At 44.9% G+C, this 25,196-nt stretch overlaps 1 protein-coding gene across 2 annotated transcripts in view; it reads left to right on the top strand.

The window, feature by feature from the left end:
- The first annotated feature begins 461 nt into the window (after positions 1-461).
- The window catches only part of ALDH4A1 (aldehyde dehydrogenase 4 family member A1), a 46,746-nt gene continuing 22,011 nt past the window's right edge, over positions 462-25,196 (top strand). For both annotated transcript variants that reach the window (XM_029579338.1, XM_029579339.1), the window contains exons 1-8: positions 462-617; positions 3,431-3,524; positions 6,389-6,481; positions 12,418-12,465; positions 13,283-13,438; positions 15,248-15,397; positions 17,795-17,869; positions 24,963-25,150. In XM_029579338.1, coding sequence (XP_029435198.1) covers positions 577-617; positions 3,431-3,524; positions 6,389-6,481; positions 12,418-12,465; positions 13,283-13,438; positions 15,248-15,397; positions 17,795-17,869; positions 24,963-25,150 — 845 coding nt within the window. In that variant the 5' untranslated portion in view covers positions 462-576. The remainder of the gene's footprint in view (positions 618-3,430; positions 3,525-6,388; positions 6,482-12,417; positions 12,466-13,282; positions 13,439-15,247; positions 15,398-17,794; positions 17,870-24,962; positions 25,151-25,196) is intronic.

Raw genomic sequence — 25,196 nt, 5'->3', positions numbered from 1 at the left:
GGATATTTCAAGTGGAGCAATTTCTCTAGCACCTTTTCTCCCTTGTAGTTTGCCAGATGTTGTAAATCATGTCGTCTAACTTGTTTGTTTTTTTTTTTTTCTATTTCCTACTAAGAAGTTGCAGACCTTCCATCCCCTCTCTAGGATCCCCGTCACTACCCGAGGCAGGGGGCCTAAAGGCTGGCATCTTCAAACGCGTACCAGCACGATAAATGTATTCCTAGCTTTTTCTAGACATTAATATTGGTTAATAAAAAAAAAAATAGGATGATCCTCGGGTTTCTTCCAGAGCTACGCAGGCTAAATTTCCAGGATCAAGTTTACCGAAATTTGAGCTGAAAAAAAACGCAGCTCGGGCGGGGAAGCAAACAGAGGCAGCCAATCGGAAGAGCGCGTTCTCAAGGGCTGCTCGGCAGCCCCGAAGGGCGACCAATCGGGTGCAGGCTTACTTGTGACGCTGGGAAGCTGCGGGGAAGCCGCGATATTTTAGGTGGTGTGGGCAGCCGGCGGCGGGGGAAGGATACAGGGGCGGCGCGGCAGTGATCTTACCGAGGAAGGGGCGGCCGGCGGCAGGAAATGCTGCTGCTCAGGAAGGTCCTGGTCCGCTCGTGGACGGGGTGAGTTTTGCGGCTCCTCGGCCGTGGATTTGTAGTCTCGCTTTTCTGCGTCCCTGGGCTCTGCCTCGGGGCTATCGCCCGCCGCCACTATTCAGGAGCGAACGGCCACTTTGCGGGGCTGGAGAGATCCATGTTTTCGATACGTGGCTTGTAGTACCGTATTCGCATCCCAGGTTTTGTTCTTGGCAGTGTCTGTGCTGATTTTTCCTTCTCTGCATATTGGAGTAGATAGAAAACATTTAGACGGATAATTTCAGTTATCCGTCTAAATGGCAAGCTTTAGGGCATTGACTGTTACCCAGCTAAGTTATAGCCGAATAAAAAAGGGAGTGTTCTGGGGATGTTCGGGGCATCACAAAGAGATCTGGCTAACTTTGCCAATTTTCCACTGTAACTGTTAGTCGGCTAACTTTAGACCTGCTTCAGAGCAGGTCTAAATATATTTGGCCTTATTTTTATCTTCGAATTTATAAATTGTCTAAAGCAGTACTGTAGGCAATGGACAAATAAAACAAACATAAAAAATACAAATAATCACAAAAACAGATCAATTCAAATCATGAAATTCATAGGAGTACCATAGCAGTCCTTAGGAGCATGAATAAGTATGTCAATTATTCAGAATCCCAAGAAGGCTAGTGATATGGCTGTTTAAATAACCAAGGTTTTAACAAAGTTTGGAAAGTTGGTTAAGTTGCGCTTAAGCTATTAAAACAAAACAAAACAAAACCATCCTCATATCATGGGCCTACAGCCCCAAACCTGGCCCCAACCTACCTCCCAATCAAACTCCAAAGGCCCTGCAGGGCTGAACCTACCGCTCCTCCCCAGAGTGCACCATTGTCAAGTTCAAAAAAATTTTTTTTTCAGGGCCAGGAATCATTGCCACTCAATTCCGCCCCCCCCCCCCCCAACACCTGGTTCCTGACAGTGCCCTGTTGGGGCAAAAATAGCCAGACAGCCATCGTCTGGCAGGGGTTGTCTGGTTGGATCCAAGATGAGCCAGCTGGTCGTGACCTTCTGCACTAATTGCCTTGACTATCCGGGTAGACCTGCGATTTCAAGAGCGAATGCAGGAATGTAAGGTCTCCCAGCGGCCCATCCTCCTGGCTTCTCGCTTCCAGCATCCCTTGGCATCTTCCCCTGATCCCTCAGAGGAACTCATGCAATTGGGTCATTCGAGGCTCTCTTAAGAAGAGAAGCGGAGGCCAGGGGCACCTCGCCCATCATTGTCCTGAGAGGTCGTGAAACTTCCATGCCTAAGGTTGATAGGAAAGGGAACCCTAGTCCAGATCCCACCATTTCCACAGATGCTGGGATCTGTTTGTCTGACCTTAGGCCAGTCCTCAATCCACACTCTGAGCAGGCGGAAACGTATTTGAGAAGGCGTTGGTCCGCCAGTATGGTAAGCCCATCACTAATTTGGAGAATGCTCTCACCGTTTCTTTACTCTATGGGGAGCCTCTTCCAGGCCGAGTCCCCGAAGGGACACTGTCCGTTACAATGCGGATGGGTCTTCTCCACAACGAGATCCTCACCACCTTCGTGCTCCCCAGGACAGTCATCCCCGTTATCTTAGGGCTTCCCTGGCTTCAGCAACACCAGCCCTCCATCGGCTGGGGCACCTTGCATCTGGCTTGGTGGGGTCCTACCTGTGCCAGAAACCATGCTTAGCATTGGCTCAGCCATCCGTTACCATGTCTATGGCCACTGTCATGCTTGGCCTACCATCCTAATATGCCACCTAAGCCGACGTCTTTAATAAGCAATGGGTGGAAATCTATGATCCTATGATTGTGCCAGCAATTTCCTACCAGGGAAGATGCCCCCTCAAGGTCGGGATGCTGAATACAAGTACCCTCTACAAGAAGTGTCCTGAGGGAAGGAGAAGAGTGGAATTAAAGCTCAAATTGACTTTTGTGATGGTTATTCTGAATTAGTTTGTTGTTTTTTGTCCTAAGAAATGTCAAGTTTTCCTTGGCTTATGAGGGGAACTTGTGCATCAGCTTGGAAAACAGACTGTTGCACCACATTATATAGGGGGGCAGTATCAAGTCCAAAAATTTGCCCTCTGCCTCCATCTGCTGGTAGGAGGGACAAACCCACTTGTCTGGACTGGTCTGTCAGGATTCAAGGAAAAACAGCAGGTGAGAACCTAATTGTAGCCTTTCCTCGGTTGTACAAGTCAGTACTTTGGGGAGAAAGGATCCGCATGTAGGAGAAGAGTTATTGCTATACAGATCAATTTTTTTGAGATGTTTAATTGTTTTCTACTTTGTGACTGCTTGAAAAAGTTCAATATTTTCCTCACTGATCCATGAACTTTAAAGAGAAAGGTTGATAGATAAAAATTAAATCTTGTTAACAAGAGGGTCATAAATACTAAGCATTATGTTTTATATATAATCACAAATAGACACAAAGTGGGAGAATTATTATTAGTATTTCTGGCCCCTGCCCTGCAAAGATAATTGGACAGATCTTGATTTTTTTATGAAGTACTTTTGATTCTTTAAAACATGTGGCAATCCCTGATGCTGTTTGACCTGTTGGAACTTGTTCACAATTGAGGCATCTCACGTTAACTGAGTTGATTTTTAACCAGTGTGTTTTTGGCACTAGTTAAGACTACTGGCAAATGTCTGTAAGAGAAAAAAAAATGTTGACTTTATTTGAAGCTCAAAACAAATTGATATACCATCAAAGCACCTGCAGATTTTAAGTGAAATGGCATTTTTGACCGTACTTCAGAGGTAGTAAAAATGCTAGGTAATGTGCCTTCATTCTGCTTTGGACTTTTTCCTGCTTTCCAGATTGAGATGGCACCATTGTTTGACAGCAGAAGTAACAAATGAACCTGTTTTAGAGTTTAAACGTGACAGTCCAGAACGAGAAGCACTTATAAAGGTAGGTGCATCCATGTTTCTGAAGCAAAATTCTATACGTTGCACAGACAAGGCCCCCATGTATTTATTTAAAGTGACTTTTGTTTTGGACTCTGCTTTAAAATAGAAATAAGCCTGGTCATATTCTGCAAGCCTCCATTCAGAATTTATTTTTTTTTTTGACCGCTGCTGGATTCATCCTTAAATAATCTACAGAAGCACTTCAATGAGGTTGACTGGAAAGCAATCCTTACCATCCTGCTGGAGCGGTCACTATGGATGGGAATTTCCGTCTCCACAGCTGCCGGGGGTGTGTGTGTGTGTGTGTGGAGAACACACCCTTTCTTTCTTTCTCCCTTCTGACGTCAGATCACGTATACGACAGGTGCGGCCTTTGGCAGTTGCCAGTATTCCCAACTGCTCCCAGAGTCTTGGCTGGGCCTTGGCCTGGCTGAGCTTGCTGGCTCCTGGGCCGGCAGTCTCCCGGGGGCCGTTTTCCCCCAGGGGATAGCTTGCTCCCGGAGAGTAGATTGATTTGTATTTCTCTCCTGGTTGAGCTCCCCTCGGGCACACTCCCATTTCCCTTAGGGATTTGCTGAGTAGCCCCCCCTCCCTTTTATGGTTTGTGCGACCTCTCTGCCTCTCCTCCCCACCCCCCCCCCCCCCACCAATGCTGGCGTTGTTTGCCACAAAACGTAAAAAGGGGGGGGGAGGGGAGCGAGCAGGAGGCGCTAGATGAAGAGAGGATAAAGCAGGGTTGCGGAGGTGGGGAGTATATGCCCCCCATGGCGGGTCTCAGGCAGGAGACAGGATCCACAGGAGCCCTCCCCCACCCACCCCCCTCGGGCCGCGGAGGCAAAGAGAGCTTATCAGGGCTGCGAGGGTACACCTGTCTGTGGTGGGGGGAGGCAGCCAAGGCTGTCTTCAAAGGGCCCGCGGCAGAATGAATCTTTAACCGTGGCAGGGTGGAAGAGCCGCATGGGTGCAGGGAGAACCGTGGCAGCGTGTGGGGGATAGTGCAGGATCTCTTGCATAGTGTGTGTGAGTAACTATTCCACCCAGGCTAGAGCCTCCTGCAGGCACAGCAGCAGAAGCAGCACACGCGTGAAACCCGGGTGCCGGCATGTCTGACACGGAGACCCTCCCCTCCTTCAGAAGTGTTCCAGTAAACACGAGTGGCGTGCTCGGTCTGCAGTGGGTGCAGGGAAGCCCTCTCAGTGGGGGAGGGGGGGGGCCTTAAAAAGCTTTTGGTTTGTGTAATGAACACATCAGGCATGTTTCGCCACGCAGAAGCCTGGAACAAGTAGGGTTTTTCTTGGGTCCGTCGAGCCTCCTGAGGGCAGGGAACGGCCCTTCAAGAGGTGCAGTAGCTACTCGGGCGGTACATGCTGTCCCCCCGGAATCTATGGAAGGTTCCTGGTCAGGCCCGTGCATGCCGGGGGGAGAAAAGGTTCCTTCGGTGATGAGTCCTTGGTGGGGCAACTGCCCCCAAGAGGTAATTTCCACATTTTCCTGACAGGGGAGCTGTTCTGTAATTCAGAAGGTAGCGCTCCCTGCACCTGGACCAGGCAGACCTCTGTGATTGGCCCACATGCAGAAAGCTCGACCTCGTGTAGCCAGGGACTGCGCTCTCGCTTTCCCCTGCCCATGGCCGCCCTCAAAGCTCTGTCCCTTAATGACAGAAAGAATCTCTCTAGCTCTTTTCACCTTAGTATTAATTAGTATTGATAATGCTTCCACCGGTCCTGATAATGAGTGGTCTAGTAGGATGATAAGGAAGGTGAAATTTAATCTTACCTGCTAAATTTCCTTTCCTTGAGTCCTGCTAGAAAAGCCCGATTGGGAACAAGATGCTGTGAGTCCTAGCATGGCATAGAGAATATTCATCTTCTCTCCTGTCCTATCCATTTCCTATCTCCTATAGGTATAGCAGTAAAGACCCAAGCTATGCCCTCCTTTTCAAAAAAGAAAAGAGGAGGAAAGGGAAAGAACTGGGTTAAATGTAAAAAAGAGGTACATGTTTTTTCATTGCACAGATATATAGATACCAGTGAAACAAATGAAGACATGGAGTGAGAATCGGGATCTCTCTCTCTTGCTCTTTTCACCTTAATATTAATTTGTGTAGAGCAGTTGTTTCTCTTGTTCTGTCAGAAAGCTGCTGGCAACTGCCTAAGGCCACACCTCCCTTATACCTGACATGATTTCCTGAGAAAGTAAAGAAGGCATGTTCTCTGTCTCTGGCAGCTGTGGAGGGGGAAATCCCCATGCGTCAAGACTGGTCTAGCAGGACTCAAGGAAAGGAAAATATACAGGTAAGATTAAATGTCACCTTATGCTGTATACCCTAAAAAATTAAAAATGACCTTTAAAATCTTGGTTGGCTATGTATTTATGGGCTAGAAGATGCCAGGAACAGTGTCAATGAGCACTTCCCTTGCTGACTGAATTGCACATCCTGACATACCATAAAGAGGGCTTGCATGCTATTGGTAAGGAAGTGGAGTGCCTGACATGCTGTCGTCACCAGAGTATGGTAAATAATGCCTAAGGATGTATAAAACTATAAAATAGCACTATGTTTGTGTGGAGGGAGTGTGTCAGGGATTGCTATAGTAATCTCAAAATTTAGAGATTCTAGTCTGCTTACAAGTTGGCATAGTGTACAGCCATTTGCGATGCTGTCCGTTGCCTGGTTTGGGTGAACACACTTAGGATCATCTTTTGAATTTCTGCTTGTGCAGCTGTGCGCAGCTTTCCGCCCCAGTTCTAAAGCAAATTTAGGGCGCCCTGGTTTTCTTGGTAGGTTAAAAGCATGGCTCCAGATGCACTGATCCCTGCGCGATTACTGGTTGCTTTCTTATTTTTCTTGTAAATCTCACCCAGGCGCTGCGGGATGTGAAGGGTAAAACTGAAGACATCCCATGTGTCGTTGGGGGAGAAGCAGTGTGGACTGGGGATGTGAGATACCAAGTCTCGGTGAGTTTTGCTTAGAGGAGAGAAAAACCCCCAGGAATAATTTGCATCTGACTGAAGGTGGGATTTTAAAGAAAAGGGCCACACAGTTTCCAAATGTGAACATGCCTATATTCTATTACAGAGGATCTGTAAGCCATTTCCTAGGGACTGTTTTTTAAATATGCGCTCTGCTAGCAGTGTTGAAGGGCAGAACTGTGACAGTACATGTTTAAGAGTTTGACTGGCTGCATGGAGTTTACTCTTAGTGTTAGATCGAATGTCGTGCGCTCTGATTCCCTTACCGGGCACGTCCTAGTCACAGATGGAACAGATACCACGGGAAGGGAGAAAAGCAGGAAATGCAGTATGCTTACTTTCAGTTCTAGAGTGCTGTGGCCATGAATCTGTGCGTTTTAGAAGGCAGAGGGAAAAGCAGTTTTGAAATCGGGTAAGTATGGAGGCAATATTCATCTGCTGGGTGGCCCGCAAAGTTAGCTGGATAAACCTATCTGTCTAACCTTGTCAGGATTTCAGTGGGGTGGAGGGACCTCTGAATATGCTTGGCAGTCTTAAAGAGAGCCAGATAACTTTATGGCACAACCAGAGGTAGCCAGCTGACTTACCTGGCTAACTCTGAATATCGGAGTAAGCTGGATAACTTATCCGGCTAATTTAACGCTGCCCCAGAATTGCCCCTGTGTTATCTGGCGAAACCTTATCCAGATAAGTATCGGAAATAATTATGTCTGCATTCAGCCAGAGAAGTTATTCAGCTAAATGCAGTTCATTGTGGATCCCTTTTGCTTTCAGCTGAAAAAGAATGAAGTGGGCAAGTCTCAAAATACCGCTCAGTGGCCGCTGAGCTTGGCTAACTTTAATCTGATTCCCAAAGAGAGCCTGGCTGGCTAGGATGTCTCTCTGAGAATCTGACTATCTGCTGAAGCTTCGCCGCCTGTGATTCGCGCGGCTTCAGTTGCCCAGCTGTGTTCGAAAACTGAAAACATCCTAACTTTCAGCAGCTGAAACAGAACCGCTTTAGTGCAGGGCTCCCCAAACTTTCAAGAGAGGGGGCCACATGGGACACTTTGTGTCACTGGTGGGGGAAGGGTGGCGCCCCTGGGAGTTTTGGAGCCGCTCGGAGCGGGTAACGTTTTCAGATAGGTGGATCGAAGTGCCTAACTCCTTAAATTAGACGGCTGGGTTGTTTGTTTGAAAGGTGAACTCCTAACTGTACATCTTCTTCTGATGGTTTCTGTTTGAGTTGTTTTAGGGGAAACGAGTGTTTGAAACTTCTCCTCCTGTTCAGTGGCTTTCGCTGTTGTAGAGCAAAGGCCGTAGAGGTTCTGATCAGAGATTTCGGGAGCCGTTTTCATTCTAGCTCAGCGCGCATGCTTTTAGCTGCATTAAAATGGGACATTCCTTGGTCTTTAGGTCGGGGGGTGGTGGTGGTGGTAAAATGGCGGAGGTGCTGAAGCTTTTCCGAAATTCCACGCCCTCGCTCCTCCCTGCCACCCACCTAAATAGCAGGCGCGAAGAGCGCAGGTGCTTCTAGCGCATGCATTTTACGTTGGCTTCTTTGGAAAAGGAAACTGTGTCCTTTGCAATTACATGGGCTACTCAAAATGATCCCCTCTGCCCTACAGTACGTGGAAAGTAAAAAAAAAATAGCACAGACTTTAGAGAAAGATATTGGACTCCATGCGTTCTGTCCCCCGCCTCCCAAAAAAAAAAAAAATCTACGTAGCAGCTATTGTAGAAACAGATATTCGGGAGATAATTTAAAAAAAAAAAAAAAGATATTCTTCATGGCCCCCCCAAAAATATTCACTCCACTCGTTTACAAAGGATTCTCTGAAATTCATAGGTGCCGTTTATTTGGCTTTGCTTCTGTCCAAGGCCGGATGAATTCTGGCCGGAGCTCGACATCACCTGTGGCCATCATTTTAATTCTTTAAAGTCATTCTCAGAAATAGAGCGATTCATTTCTCTCCCATGTGTCAGTAATGTTGATCGTTTTGAGGGTAAGCATCAAACATATACCACACGTGGTGCTACACACCGGGCGTTACCAGGTATTTCCAAAACGAACTTCACACGCATCAGTTCGCTTTGAAAATCCTCCGGTACCCGGCCCCAGTGACCCCTCACGAAGTCAGGGTGTCGCTTGCTCACGCGCAATCAAAAACGTCAGTCTGTTAGTCCTCACTCTGCCTCTCCTCAGTGGGCGCGAGAGCACCTTGCGTGTGGTTTTACACGCACTGAGCTTTCTTGAATTTCTCAGGAGCCATTTATGCGCATTAAACCGTGGCTTGTGCGCATAAATAGCTCTGAAAATGACCCCCCCCTTGGCGAGGTCAGATTGTTCGCTCTGGGACAAAGTCCGTGGACTCTTTTTATCCACAGGCTCGCGACGTTTGCGCCTGCTCTCCGTACGATTAATTTTTCCCCGTGAAGAGTGAAGCGCGCACAGTTGACAACGCGGCCTGCGCGTTATTTTCCTCCCAGACCCGAACGCGTCCCCTGGAACGCCGCCTCTGACGGTGGCTGAAATACGGTGTGCGGTGAGACACTGTACTCATGCGGCGCAACTTTCAGACCCCAGTTTACGAAAATGCCCGTCTCATTTCGGTTTGCTGAGCCTGGTAGGGGGGAGTTTGATCTCGCTGCAGTGCAAAACTTTCTGCCTTTGCACAGAGGGAATATTTTTATCTTTTGTGTGGTTTTTTTTTTGGACTTGTGTTTGCATTTGAAAGCTTTTGATGTTTGTCTCTGGACCTCCCTGTGTGGGTGGGGGGATGCGTGCTCTTCTCCTGTCCGTTTCTTTGTGGGGGAAAAAATGGAGGGGGAGGGAAGGAGCGTGGGGGGGGGGCTGAAACAGGTTCGTCTGTGCTTTATTAAAAAGGGGCTGGTGGAGGGAGCTCACCGTCCCTGTAAGCGTGAAACCTGAGGAATTTTATCTGTGAAAGTGCAGTGACTCGGTTTGCCTGTGGTGAGATATCCTTAGGGGTCACTGGGCCTCTTGGACACAGAGCTCCCTTGTCCTCTGAGGGTGAAGGGTTTGAGGTAAGAGGTTTGTTTTTTTTACATGGAAATTCAGTATATTTTGTGGGGCGGTTCCCAAAGGAATTGAAAAACTACAGCGGAGAAGACTGAAAGCCGCCTTCTTCCATTACCTGTGCTCTTGGGCCTTTCCTCTGTTTAAGAATCCGGTGTAGTCACCTACTTATTAACAACTTAGCTTAAGAATTTATTTTCTGTTCTCCTTTTAATGCTCGTGTGCGTTTACCTGCTTTTGAACTCTGTATAGATTACTCGTGTGCATTTCTGTGTAAACCTTTGCTGCCATACGTGGGATGGGATTCAATCATTAATGGGTTTTGTCTCCGCTCTATCCCATTTAAAGGCTTACTGTCTCTAAAGCTAACCTGCGGTAGGCTTGCATACCAAATATTTAATAATTAGCTACATCTAAGTTATACTGAACTTAACAGGGACAGACCTTCCTAGAAGAACTCACAAATAGTACAGGGTTATTGAGTTTGCTTAGGATTGGTTTAATTTAATGGGCCCTGTGGAGAATCGTAAGGATCAATTAAATACTGCATCTGGGTGAGGTTCAGGGTAGATTTTGTAGGTTTCTGCAACAGAGGCGCCTTCCCTGCCGTAAAGCAAGGAGGAGGATCTCTGCTGTTTTGGGGGTGTGAGCTACAGCGGCACAGGGAATGTAGTCAGAATTATTAGCAAGATGAATGCAGCATCTTACCAGAAAATATAGGAGGAGAATTTGCATTCATCAGCCAGGAAGCTGCGCATGGGGCGCATGTGGACTTTCCAACACGACAAGGATCTGAAACATAAGGCCAAGCTGACCCTTCAGTGGCTGCAGCAGAAGAAAGTGAAGGTTCTGAAGTGGCCATCAGAGTGTCCTGACCTCAACATCACTGAGCCACTTTGGGGAGAACTCAGACCTGCAGTTCATGCTGGACAGACAAAGAATGTACAAGATCTGGAGGCTTTTTGCCAAGAGGAATGGGCAGCTTTACCCCATGAGAAAATACAGGGCCTCATTCACAACTATCACAACAGACTGCAAGCCGTCATTGATCTTGTTCTCTATGTTAAATTCCTAGCCCCTTTTTCTCTGTTCCAAGTTGGGTAATTCCCTTGTTTTATTGTAACTGCAATCGTTTTATCAGCACCTGTTAATGTTTATTATTATCATTTAAATATTATTATTTTGTGTTCCTGCACCTCTTGTTAATTGTAAACTGGCATGATGCGATACTCATCGCGAATGCCGGTATAGAAAAACTTAAAATAAATAAATAAATTGATGCAAAAATGAGGCAATACACGATATTAAAAACTAGGGGTATGCAAACTTTTGAACAGGACCATTTTATTAATTCCCTTATTGCTATGGTTTGTTTATTGCTTGTGCTATTCTGTGTTGCATATTAGTTCAATTTGAAAGATTTTAAAAATAACAGATGTATTGTGTCTGATCACTCATGTTTTCTTAAAATGCTATGCATCTTACAAATTCTGCCAGGGGGATATAAATTTAGAAATAGATTTTTTCGTTTTGCTATAAATTGGGCTTTTTTTGTAAGATGTAAATAGCATAACTCAAAGCTTAGAATTCCAAATACTGTAGCTGTTGTCAGTTCAACTCCATAGAAAATGAATGCACCGAAAATCACATGATTGGTGACTGAGCAAATCCAGAAGCAAGAATTAAAAAAGAAATGAATGAATAAACCCACAAATAAATGAATCAAAAACCCCAAAAGGCACTAATCTGTTGTTAAACACACCAACCCGTCGATTGGAGCAGTCAGCGATGATGAATAGAAGGAACGGAATCAGCTGAGATTTTACCTAGTAATTTATGATCATGCGATGATCGATATGTATAGTAAATCAAAGAGAGTTTGCTTATGCTATCTTCCACAGAGCTCAATGTGCGTAAAAAAAAAAAAGATCCATTGGTCATGAAAGATGGCTTAAAGCGCCTGGAAAAAGCATCTTGTTTACTGCCTTGACCACAGCCCTGGACAATGGGTAAAACATGCTGAGGTCACGGTTCGAAGGCATTTATATCCTGATAACTTCTCAGTTAATCCGGATAAATTCCGATGTTCGCATATCAGCGGCGCTTATCTGGATGAATCATTATCTTAATACAATTTAGCCAGCTAAACTGGGGGCGTTTTGGGGTGGGAGAGATGACGTATGGTAGCCCGGAAAATTCATTTTTCCACAGCTTGATTCTCAAAACTGCTTTCCTTTCAATCTGTGTCTTTAACGGCCACCTTTTGAAGTGGGTGTCTGCATGATACAGCATGAAGGTAGTTTGCTGGTTTGTGCGGGCTGACCCCATTGCAAATAACGTGCTGCGATTTGATGTGTGCGGGACAGTGGGGAGGGGGCAGGTCTGATGGGATGTAGATGCTCAGGCTGAGCGACGCTTCAGAAAAGGGTGAGCTTCCCTGTGGAGGAGGGGAGGGAGTCACTTTTACTGCAGGGGAGCTGGGTGAACCCTCCTCTCTCTCACCAACCACCATATCCTTGGAGGGGAATTCCCTTTCCTAGGCTCACTGGTGAGATAAATTTGACATTGGAAATGTAACTCTTTTCTTGGAGATTCATAGCCCTGGGGTGAATATATCTGGATATTAAAATTGATATATAGGGGCAGAAAATCAGTTTCTTTTTGTTAAACAGATGCTGACCAGACAAATAGGTTTACTAGGTCATTTTAGCTGTGTGCTATGGTCTATTTTGATTTTTCTAAATATTTTCCTCTTACCTTTTGTGTACGGCATCCTGGTGGAATGTTTTGCATGGCTCCACCCTCATCTGATGTAAAGTCTTACATATTTATGACGAAATGTGCTTTGTAAAAACTGCTGTGATCATAAAACAATTTTTCCTTTTTTTTCCCCCCCTCCCAGCCTTTTAATCACTCGCACAGGGTTGCCAAGTTTTGCTATGCGGACAAGGTGAGTGAGTAAGCATCCCTGAGTAGGACTCTCTTATGCTGTCCTACACGCTGAAGGGTGAAGCCTTAATTAATGGTGCTGCTGCCGAGAAGAGCCGATTCACACTCTTTATGTGGGTGTGAAGAGTAAATGAAAGGATCTTCATTGCTTAAGAGAGAACAAAACACGGGGAACATTACAGGAAGGTGTGGGTAATACAACCGTTGAACTTTCAAGCAAATCGTTTTTATTTCTTTCCCAAACGAGGGTGACCGTAGGAAGCGAAGGCAAAGGAAGCCGTTCCCTTTGTCGTGACATAGAAGGGTTGTAAGGTATGCGCGTGATCACTGCGTACAAAATCTGCGACAGATTAGAAGGCCAAAACGAATTGGTGCAATCGAAGTTTGCAGTGAACTACACTGAACGAATGTGGCGGAATGATGAGAAGGGGTTGAAATTGATGTCCTAGTTGCTATAAATGTGAAACCAGCCATTTTTTTCATAGAAAGGAGACTTCATTTAGGCATGGATGAGGAATTTCCTTCCGTATGTGGATATTTTTTTTTCTGCTCCTGTGGGTTTTACTGTTGGGGGTTTATACACTGGAACCGTGGTGGGTGAAGTGAAAAGGCTCCCTTTTCCGCGTGCCACTTATTTTATTAGTTTTGAGAGGCAGGCAATTGCTGGGTGCTCCAGAGCTCAGAGTGTCATAGGATATTTTTTGTCAAGTAACATTAAGAGGACAACATAAAAGCTATAGGTGACAGAACAGATTTCTGATTAGCTTTCGAGAGAGACACTTACCAAAAAATGTATTTATTTTTTTTTATTTTTAAAGGACTTACTGAACAAAGCAATGAACGCAGCTTTGGCAGCGCGAAAAGAGTGGGACCTGAAGCCCATCCAAGATCGAGCTCAGATTTTCCTGAAAGCAGCCGATCTCCTTAGTGGCCCCAGAAGAGCTGAAGTGCTGGCCAAAACAATGGTTGGACAGGTAACGCGGTAGTCAGAATGGCATTCCTCAAAAGTATCTTAACCACTTGATTCCATACAATAAGGCCCCTGCTCAACCCCTGCCTCAGGCCCAGCAGGTGCTGGGAACGTTATGAAAATAGTGATCGCTGCCCAGCCCTCCGCCCCCGAGGGTGAGAGCCCCTGCTGTTGTGCAACAGAGACACCTACAGGTAGGAGTCAGGGTGCACACGTAACGGGTCGGTAAGGGAGTCCCTCACAACTGTTGCTGTGATGGTTGGGTTATAGGAGGAGAATGGGACCTACAAGGGGGGGGGGGGGGGGTTAGAAAACCTTGGTGGTTGGGAATAAAGGTCTGATTTACAGAGTTCCCTGTCACAAATGACATTGAGTTAGGGGTTGGAAGCTCGGGCATGGATGGAGAGGTTACCAGACCCAAAAGGTATGCTCCAGCAGCGGTACGATGCTCTTCTCTCTTCGTATTTTTACTAGACTACCCGTAGAACAGTTCTTCCAGTCTGCTCAGTTTCAAACCATCTACCTCGCTTGGGAGTACGCGGGAGAAGCGGTCATTAGCTTTCTTTGTACCTGCTGCTGAAGATATCACTCCTACCCAGAAAGCCAATGGTCTTTGTGCAGTAATTTCTGTCCTACACGTTATTAAAAGTAAATCCCATCCCTTTCATGCGGGTTGTCACACTTTTTCCGGTGAAGTCTATTTGCCAGCGAGAAATGTCTCTAGTTGTTTCTGACAAGCAGAGACGAGTCGGATGGTTAGGTGACAGGGCTCCGAAGCTTTCTAGTAAAATCGCACTTCCCACGTGCCCATGGGCCCAGCTGCTCTTCAGGTTACTTTTTCTTCTCTCCGCCATCCTTCAGACATCTCCGAGGTACTTCATAGCTGACCCCCTCTTCACAGAAGAAAATAGTAATTTTCTTAGTGTTGATCTTTTTTTTTTTTTAATTTACCCTATTAGTGTCCAAGTTAGCATTTGTGTGTCCAGAAGAACAAGCAAAAACTGCACCATCTCACTCTACAAAGTAGGTAGACACTTATGGCTGTTACTGCTGTAAAATGGGCTTCCACCAAGTATTGTGTCGAGCACTGTGTACAAGGCCATGACTTGGAATTCAATTCACTCGTGCCTCTCTCATTATTGTCTAGACACGGCGGCCTGTTGGGATACTAGGATGAACTGTCCATCCTCCAAGGCTTGTTTTCAGATCCCAATTTCCCCACCCCCTGTTTTTTTTAATTTTAGATAAGTCTTCCTTTTTGTTGTCTTTTTTTTCTCCCCTTCTTTATTTGACATCAGTCCTTATCTAGGGAGCCCCATCTATGTTGTTTATTGTCTCTGTCATCAGAGGAAGCAAAATTGCTTATCTATAAAAGATGTTCTCTGACAGAACAATGAATCACACCATCTACCTGCTTCCCTACTGAATGTGATCTTCTTTCCTTTCATCCTTTGAGCTGGGCTAGATGGGAAAGTGGGGGATACTGGGGCATGGGAAACCCTGCACGTGCCTGTAAAGAATTTACTAGAAAGTTCTAGAGTCCTGCACTCTGCCCGTGATAGAGATCATGTGACCCATGGGACTCGTTACGCAGTCTTCAGAGGAAAACCAGTTTCTTTGTATTTGTTCAAGGCTAGAACGCTTGTCAGCACTTTTTCAAACAAAGATATGAATCAGAATTTTATTTAGAACAAACTGTGAAATCTCCGATTTCAGGAGCTCTATAAAGTTGAGCTGGGTCTTTGTGCTGCACTGCAGAAATGCAGTGGTGATGTATGCCAAAGACCCTGATTGTTTCCAATCTCGTTTTAAGGGAAAAACTATTATCCAGGCCGAAATTGATGCTGCGGCAGAACTGATCGATTTCTTCCGATTTAACGCGAAGCATGCCTTGGATCTGGGACGTGAGCAGCTCATCAGTATACCCATCAGTACCAATAAGATGGTTTATCGGGGACTGGAGGTAAGAGCAGAGAATTAGCAAATCTATTACTGAAATTGATCACTGCACCTGGAAACTGAAGGGTAACCACTGTAAAGCCAACATTTAAGAAGGACTCCAGGGGTCACCTTAGAAACTATAGATTGGTGAGTTTGATATTGGTGCTGGCCAAAATGTTGTAAGCAATTCGTAAAAACAAAATTACTGGTCAAGTGGATAGGTGTGGCTTAATGGGGACAAGCCAATGTGGATTTAGCAAAGGGAAGTCTTGCCTTAGCAATCTACAAGATTTGTTGAAGGTGTAAATAAACTCGTAGGTAAGGGTGAACTGGTCGATAAAGTGTATCTTTCCAGAAGACATTTCCGAAAGTCCCTCATGAGAAACCCTGTCAGGAATTTAAAGTCATGGGATAGGAGGCGAGGCCCTATTGTTCATTGGTAACTGGTTAAAATGCAGGAAACAGAGTAGGACTAAATGGTCATTTTTCTTAATGGAGAAAGGTAGAGAGTGGAGTGCCCCAGGAATCTGTACTGGAACCAGTGCGGTTTAACACATTCATAAATGATCAGGAAAAGCAAGCAATGAATGAGGTGACCACATTTGTACAGGATACAAAAGTATTCATAGTTGTTAAAATACGAGTGGATTGTGAGGAACTGCAGGAGGACCTTGTGAGACCAGCAGATGAAATTTAACATGGACAAGTGGAAAGTGATGCACCCACAGGCCGATCTAGTATGGTGTGCTGGCCGCAGCGCACGGCTCAACGCGCATTTTGGACAAGCAGCCACAACCCCGGAAGCAAAATGGGGGGTAGCGCATCCAAAACACGCACCCAACCGCCCGCGTAGAAAATAGCACTCCTCACATGTAAATTCATGTTGATGAGCGCTATTATGTCTTCCCCTCAATGCAGAAAAAACAAACGTGCGCCCAATCCGCACATTTGTACTGATGAGCAGCCAAAAAAAAAAAGTGTACAGAAAAGCAGTAAATACTGCTTTTCTGTACTTACAGGGCTGTTCCTTCTAAAAGGTGCTTGGTCCCTTCGCTGACATGTAACAGTGAAGGGACCAAAATAAAGACCATCTTGCGAAAACGCAAATGATACAAAAAGTTGTTCTGGAGGAAATTTCCTCTTTTGATTTCTCTAGAAAAGCTAGACATAGAAAAAAAATGCGATGAAAGGGGAGATGAGTGGTATATGAAGGAATTATCAGTCGAACTGCAGTGTTATATGCCACCATGCAGGACTCCTTACTTGCGGTTTGTTTGTTTGTTTTTTGCCAAGGTAGCCCATAACATCATACAATATGTGTACACACCCATCAGTCCCCAGGCACATACATTTCCTGCAACATACACATGTACTCTTTGCAGCTGTCATCGTAACACAGATGCTCACTCCCTATTGCCTGCATTGACTCACGCACAAGTGCCTGTCTCCACTCACACAGCCCCTGCTGCCTGCCTATCAGGCCGATTCAGTAAAGTCCGCGGGAGAGCGGACGAACGCCCGCTCTCCCGGCCCCTCGCCAGTGTGCGCGATTCGGTATTCAAATTAGGTGGTGTGGTAGAAACGGGGAAAAGGAGGCACTAGGGACACTAGCGCGTCCCTAGTGCCTCCTTTTAGCCTGGAGCAGCGGCTGTCAGTGGGTTTGATAGCCGATGCTCAATTTTGCCAGCGTTGGTTCTCGAGCCCGCTGACAGCCACGGGCTGGGAAACCGGGTGTCGGCAAAATTGAGCATCTGGTTTTTGGCCCGACAGCCCCGGGCCGAATTCAAATTTATTTATTTATTTACTTTTTTTTTACTCTTCGGGACCTCTGACTTAATATCGCCATGATATTAAGTCGGAGGGTGCACAGAAAAGCAGTTTTTACTGCTTTTCTGTGCACTTTCCCGGTGCCGGAAGAAATTAGCGCCGACCTTTGGGTCGGCGCTAATTTCTGAAAGTGCGGCTTGGCTGCACATTTTACTTTCTGTATCCCGCGCGCATAGCTAATAGGGCCATCGACATGCATTTGCATGTCGATGGCCCTATTAGGTGCCGCGGGTTGGACGTGCGTTTTCCTCCCCTTACTGAATAAGGGGTAAGGGAAAACGCGCGTCCAAGAGCAGGCTAACAGTGCGCTCCGTCGGAGCGCACTGTACTGTATCGGCCTGCAAATAAAACTCACTCCCAGCAGCCTGCATTCACATACTGTCTGCCGATGCCTACATACATACATGCGTACACGTACAGCTCATTGGATTCTTTTCAGCTAAACTAACTGGCAGTGAGTTGTGTAATAACTGAGATAGCCAAGATGAGATGTCAGGAGAGAAGGTTGCAGTGGCTATGCTTAAAATTCAGGCTGTATTTCATAGTGCATGTCATTCTCTCTCCCTCTCTTCCTTTCCACCTCTTCAACAAGGGTTTTGTGGCAGCTATTTCACCGTTTAACTTCACTGCAATTGGTGGAAATTTAGCAGGTGCCCCGGCATTGATGGTGAGTACTTTCCCTAGTTCGCTTTGTTAACCTGAGGAGATATTTTAATTTAGATACAATGGAGTGGAGCTACCCGGTTGATAAGACATACACTTTACTCCTGAGGGAATTCTGCGCACAAATACTGAAAATTCTGCAAACTTTATATTGGTCAAAATACCACAATTTACATGACAGACTTTAAGTAATTACATTTTAAATTATTACAGAAGAAAGTTATTACTTAAAGTTGCAGAAATTTAAATATTTTGAGCAGAATTTCCCTAGAAATTCACTGTAAGAGTGTCCCTTCCACATACACACACCCTCATACAGGCTCCCTCACTCTCTCACAAACACACATCCCTTCACACAAGCTCCCTTTCTCTCTCACGCATACCCCTCACACAGGCTCTGTTTCACACATACACAATCCCTTTTTCATACACATGAATACACTCCTTCACAATCTCCTCATATAGGCTTCCCCTCTCTCTGAAACCCATACTCAAGCATCACCCCACTCCCCCTCTTACCAACCAAGCTGTCTCCCACCCTCCCCCCACATCCCCTCTCCTCTCTCACACACACATTCTCTCTCAGCGGCATCCCTCTCCCCTCATATAGGTTCCCTCTCTCTGAAACCCACACTCAAATATCCCCCCCACCCACCCTCTCTTACGTCCCATGCTCTTTTTCACCCTCCCCACCCTTCCTCTTACCAACCATGCTTACACACATTCTCTCTCACTGGCATCCCCCCCCCTTACTCTCTCTCACACCCTCCTGCTCTCTCTCTCTCACCCTCTCCTCTCTGACATACATTCTCTCTCACCGGTGTGCCGCGGGTCGTGCTCCGTTTGCGGCGAAGATGAAGGCCTGGCGTGCGCGCCGTTCGCGGTGAAAAGGGAAGGCCCCCGTGTGTTGAGAACGGCGCGCCGGGCCTTCATCTTCACCGTGAACGGAGCGCGTCCCATGGCACACGGGGGCCTTCCCTTTTCGCCGTGAACGGCGGGCCGGGCCTTCATCTTCGCCGTGAATGGAGCGTGTGCTGCGGGACGCGCTCCGTTTGCGGCATGCCGGGGGTCTCCTCTGCTATTTTCTGTGCAGAATTTGGCAAATCTGCGCAGGGGGGGGAATTCTGCGCAGAATTCCCCCAGGAGTAACACTTCCAGAACACTGTTAGCAATTAATCACCTCTTCTGATCCTGCACGGGAGAGAGAGAGAGCCTGACCTCTGTCATGAGAACAACTTGCATGATGACTTAATGAGTGGGAAATATGGGGACTTGAACCTTCTTGTTGGAAGAGCTCTTTGATTCACACTGTGTTTGCTAGATGTTGTTCACTTGTAGGCTGTGTCATGTGTGCCTTTCTCATTGTTTTCTGTCCCTTAAATGTATGATTCTATACTTTTTTGCATGGAAACTTACCTGTCAAGCACTCAATCATTTCTCAAGCTTTCTTAGATCACTGTCTGTTCCCTCAGGGATATCCACTATTTCGGATTTTAGCGTCATCCACAAAAAGGCAAATATTTCTTTCTGACCCCTCTGCAATATTGCTTTCAAAAATAATCTATCACTCAGCCCGTTTTTAATCCAGCCCACTGCATTAGGCCCATTTCCGACCTCTTATGCGGGGTAGTATCCAAGATTTTGCTGAAATCCAAGGGCTTTACGTTCTCTAGTCAACCAATCAAAGAAATCGATCCGATTTCTGTGACACAATCTGTCTCTGATAAACCACTGGATTTCCTTCCGTTGTCTCCATTCAGTTTCCAACCACTGAGGTCAGACTGGCTGACTTCCAACCGTCTCTCGGTTAATCCTTTTATGAAGAGGGACATCATGACTGCTGTTCCCTTTTCAAAAGTTTGAGATGTCTTGTGTACTCCTAGCTCTATAGCTAATGCTTTTCATACATTGGTTTTAATTCCATCTGTATCACTCCATGGTGGGAACTCAGCTTGAGAATTGTGCGCAGTTCTGGTCACCACATCTCAAGAAAGGTACAGAGAAGGGTGTCCAAGATGATAAAGGGGATGGAATGGGTCCCTTATGAGGAAAGGCTAAAGAGGTTAGGACTCTTCAGCTTGGAGAAGAGATGGCTGAGGAGGGATATGATAGAGGACTATAAAATAGTGAGTGGAATGGAACAAGTAAACATTAATCAATTGAAAAGTGCAAAGGACACGGGACACACAATGAAGTTACTAAGTAATACAGTTAAAATTAATAAGAGAAAATATTTTTTGCTCAATGCATAATTAAGCTCTGAAATTAGTTGCTAGAGGATGTGGTGAAAGCTGCGTTTGAAGAAGGTTTGGACAAGTTCCTGGAGGAAAAGCCCATTAACTATTATTAAGGTGGAGTTGCAGAAATCCACTGCTTATTCCTGGGATAAGCAGCTTGGAATCTCTCTACCCCTCGGGATCCTGCCAGGTACCTGTGACCTGCCTTGGCCACTGTTGGAAACAGGATACTGGGCTTGATGGACCTTTTTGATCTGATGCACCATGGCAAGATTTATGTTCTTATCTTTCCAGGTTTCCCACCTGAGTGGGATTATAATCCACTACTGAGAGAAATTGGAAAATAAATCCTTGTGCTATCTCAAAATCAGGCAAGAAAACTGACTTGCTGGCTTTTTTGCAGGGTTTTTTTGGCCCAAATCTAAAATTTGGCCCTACGAAAATTGTCTATAAACAGAAAAAGCTACAATCACACATTTAATAATCTCTCTAGTTGCTATGTTTGGTGTTGGCCACTATAGTTCCGCTGCCTTTTTGGAATTTGTAATGTTTAATTTTGTTTCCTTGTTCCCACCAGAAGTTGTGTCTTAATAAATTTAATTAAAGATAAAATAAAAGAACAATTTTCTCATGGGCCACAAAGGCAACACTTTTCTGCGCCTTTTCCTGGGGGCGAACGTGTGCATTTATGACTGAACATAATCTCTTCACTTTGCCTGTATAAGGTAATGCTATTTTATATAAGGAATCTGAAATTTAGGGATTCTTTTGGATTGTACTTTGCCTTTTAAACCTCAGCTCTAAAAGCTTCTTAGAGGGGAGTACTTTACATTGAGACATGTTAAACTCATCCTGGATCTGAAGGACTTTGAACCATTTTACAAGTCATTGTATTATGGGTTACCAAATTCCAGTTTAAAAGCACTGCAGATCTTACAGATTTCTGCTGCCCACCTTATTACAGATTGGCAGTGAAATGATCATATTACATCTGTATTGAAACAGATTCACTGATTACCTGTTCTGCAACAAATCCAATTTAAAGCCTTAGTTTTGCTTTTTAAAGTTTTAAAACACAATGAACCAGAATATTTAAAGTTGTTACTGATTCCCGATGTTCCTAGACGCCCCTTTCGTTCCAGTGGGGAAAATTAGAAGATTGTTCGGCTTTCATGCAGGTAAAGGCACGACTTCTGGTGGGAGACAAGGAAATGTGCTTTTACCTGCAGTAAAAAAGTCTATGTCTGCTATCCCTCCATAGCTGAGAAAAGGTGCATTCTCAGGAGTGGGGAGATGGGGGCAGTGCATCTGTTTGCATGAATGACTCCCCTCAGCTCACCCTATCAATAATGGGTCTTTATACGAGTCTGTTATAATAATACTCGTTATCAATCTGGGAAATACTGACATCTTGTGGCTATTGCTCATACTGCAGCCTCATGTTTCCTGGATAGACAAGTTAGATAAAAAATGCTGCTTATAATAATACTATCTTGAGCATGCATACAAGTGCAGAGTTGGGCAGTGAGGCACAGATGTAGTCAGGCAGAAGCTTTGGGCCACATTGGATTGCAGAGTCATAGCACTGGAGTTGCAATTTTAAAGGCAGGGGTACCAGTAATATATGGCAGGGAGAGTGAATGAGGAGGAGATGCTGGCCACTGGTACCAGCAGAGGCAGTTTGCATCAGGTGGTGCTGTGAGAGCCATGGTGTTGTCCACATTTATTAATTGTATTTTTTATTAAAATATTTATTATCCACCTATAAGAAAGCAGTTCTAAACAGAGTACAAGAACATAAACAATCTAAAAAATGTTACAGTAAGCAAAAATGAATAAAACAAAAACAATAATAAAACACAAAAACATAATTAAAACAAATTAATGAATTAAATTCTTCCTGAAAAAGAATGGTCTTGAGCTGCTTTCTAAATATAACTAAATCAGTGTGGCGGGTAAAGCATTCCAGCATACAGACCCAAAAACAAAGTAGCTCAATGACAGGTACTTTCCAAATGAGGAAGTTTAGGAGAAGGCATTAACAATATATGTTCCCCACTGGAAGGAAGGTGGCCTTTAGGAACATCGGGAATCAGTAACGACTTTAAATATTCTGGTTCATTGTGTTTTTTAAAACTTTAAAAGGCAAAAGTAAGGCTTTAAATTGGATTTGTTGCAGAACCGGTAATCAGTGAATCTGTTTCAATACGGATGTAATAATATCATTTTGCTACCTATCTGTAATAAGGCGGGCGGCAGAAATCTGTAAGATCTGCAGTGCTTTTAAACTGGAATTTGGTAACCCATAATACAATGACTTGTAAAATGGTTCAAAGTCCTTCAGATCCAGGATGAGTTTAACATGTCTCAATGTAAAGTACTCCCCTCCAAGAAGTTTTTAGAGCTGAGGTTTAAAAGGCAAAGTACAATCCAAAAGCAGTAAATAAATAACTAGGAGGAAAATAGAAACACAGGCCATTCTCAAACTGCCCTCCTAGGCGCAGAGCCCTCAGGTACTGTGTGCCTACGGCCCTCACACTTAGTCTTCAAAGGGAGCACTCATGGAAGACTGTCGGCGCGTGTAGTGTACGTACCGATTTCACATCAGCTTTTTTTGTGTAGGTGAAATGTAAAATAACACACACAGACTTGAAAATGTCATCTTTAAGAACATAAGAAAATGCCATACTGGGTCAGACCAAGGGTCCATCAAGCCCAGCATCCTGTTTCCAACAGTGGCCAATCCAGGCCACAAGAACCTGGCAAGTACCCAAAAACTAAGTCTATTCCATGTAACCATTGCTAATGGCAGTGGCTATTCTCTAGGTGAACTTAATTAATAGCAGGTAATGGACTTCTCCTCCAAGAACTTCTCCAATCCTTTTTTAAACACAGCTATACTAACTGCACTAACCACATCCTCTGGCAACAAATTCCAGAGTTTAATTGTGGTTGAGTGAAAAGAACTTTCTCCGATTAGTTTTAAATGTGCCCTATGCTAACTTCATGGAGTGCCCCCTAGTCTTTGTACTATCCGAAAGAGTAAATAACCGATTCATCTCTATCCGTTCAAGACCTCTCATGATTTTAAACACCTCTATCATATCCCCCCTCAGCCGTCTCTTCTCCAAGCTGAACAGCCCTAACCTCTTTACTCTTTCCTCATAGGGGAGCTGTTCCATCCCCTTTATCCTCTTTCCGCATTAATTTCCTCCCCTGAGCTGAGAGTGCCTCTGGGAATGCCTCCTTGCTGTCCGGCTAACAGCTTGCTTGCCATGGAAGATGGGGCGTACTCTTTGGTGCATTGAGGTTGGGCAGATTCCAGGTAGCCCGTTTACGTGGGTAAATCTCTTAGAACCAAACTTGCTAATGCTTCCCCCCCCCCCCCCCCCCCCAATCTGTGTGTATGGAGTACAAAGCATAGCAAAATAGGCCCTTAGTGTTTTGCAAGTGAAGAGAGAGAACCGTGTACCGCTGGATTTCTTACACCGACAAGCTCTAACCTGCTGAATAGGAAACCGCAGAAGCAAATCTTGCAGGTTTGGTTGACCAGTAGATGACTTCAGTCCTGGCTTAAATGTCACACACAACTCTGTCCCCTGGTCAAATTAGCAGCAGGGCTCAATGCCTTCTATTCCCGTGTGACAGATATTAACTATCGTTTTACAGGGATCTGTATTGTTTAACTGTGAATATCACGATTTCAAACCAGAACTTATTCCGTCATGCAAAAAATTTATTTTTATTTCAGTTTATCTGTATTTGTTGTACTTATGTGTTATATCCAATAAATATTAATGTCAGCTCAAAAGCATACATCAATACCCTTCCCTCACCCCCCTCCCGTTCCACCTTGGTCATTGCATGCAGAGATTTCAGATGTTATATTGGTCATAGGAAAAACTGTTGTTGGGACAATGCAGAAATAATTCAAAGATAAAAGCATATTTGCTTCACATGTCTAGCTTGTGAGACCACATAGGTTCCATCTTCAAAGTGCCACAGCAGCTTTTGATTCTGTATTTATATTACTTTTTTAATACGTTATTTTAACCAGAGGCATCTGACAAGAGCAACACATATAAGAGAGGTTTTAGCTGGATTGAATTGTCAGGAGTTTGTTTTAACAATAGGGGTACAAGAAAAGAGAGCACACAGTAGCCATAGAAGCCTGCTTAGAGCAAGTGGTGCACGGAGTATGAGACTAGAAGAGGTGAGCGTATGAAGCAGTGAGATAAGGAGGAGCCAGGTTTATAAAGAGCATGGCACGTAAAAGGGAGCTAGTGGAAGAAGCGAGAAGAGGAAGCAGCACGAGAATGCTGGAGGAAGCTGGTAAGAGATCCTAGCAGTGGAGTTGGGAAGAATGTATAAGTAATGAAGAGAAGATTCAAGAATACTAATAAGGAGACTGTTGCTGTCCAATGAGCAATTTCACAAACTGTAAAGAAAGTTTTGCACAGAATTGGATTGTGACTGCATTTTTGTGGCATCAAATCTGTTGAGAATGAAGAAAGGTGGATCTATATTCAGGCAACAATCAACAAGGACTGAATTACACAGTCTGAATAAACAGATAAGCATGGGTGTAGCTTGCTTATTTGCGGTGGTTAATATCCCTAACTAAATTAAGCTATTTCACTTAGATGCAGTTCCAAACTGCTGTCTACATTAATGGTGGGGGTGGAAGGGAAATAGAATAAAAAAAAATGAGCCAAGAGAAACATAAGTATGTGAGAGAAAAAAAAAGTGCGAAAGCTTGCTGGGCAGACTGGATGGGCTGTTTGGTCTTCTTCTGCCGTCATTTCTGTTTCTATGATTGTTCAGTGGACTTCATATATTCATTGATCCCTCCTCCTTCAGGGTAATGTTGTGCTGTGGAAACCCAGTGACACTGCCATTTTGTCCAGTTATGTTGTCTACAAAGTTTTTCTGGAAGCTGGCCTCCCTCCGAATGTTGTTCAATTTGTTCCTGCCGATGGTCCTGTTTTTGGAGACACAGTAACAAACTCTGAACATTTATGTGGGATCAATTTCACTGGTAGCGTGCCGTAAGTATTCTGGGATATTAATCTTGAATCTGTGTGTACAATGACA

The sequence above is a fragment of the Rhinatrema bivittatum genome, chromosome 15 (genome assembly GCF_901001135.1).
Source record: "Rhinatrema bivittatum chromosome 15, aRhiBiv1.1, whole genome shotgun sequence".
Taxonomy (NCBI): Eukaryota; Metazoa; Chordata; class Amphibia; order Gymnophiona; family Rhinatrematidae; genus Rhinatrema; species Rhinatrema bivittatum.
Note: the sequence above shows the minus strand (reverse complement) of the source record. Positions and strands in the feature narration are given on the sequence as shown.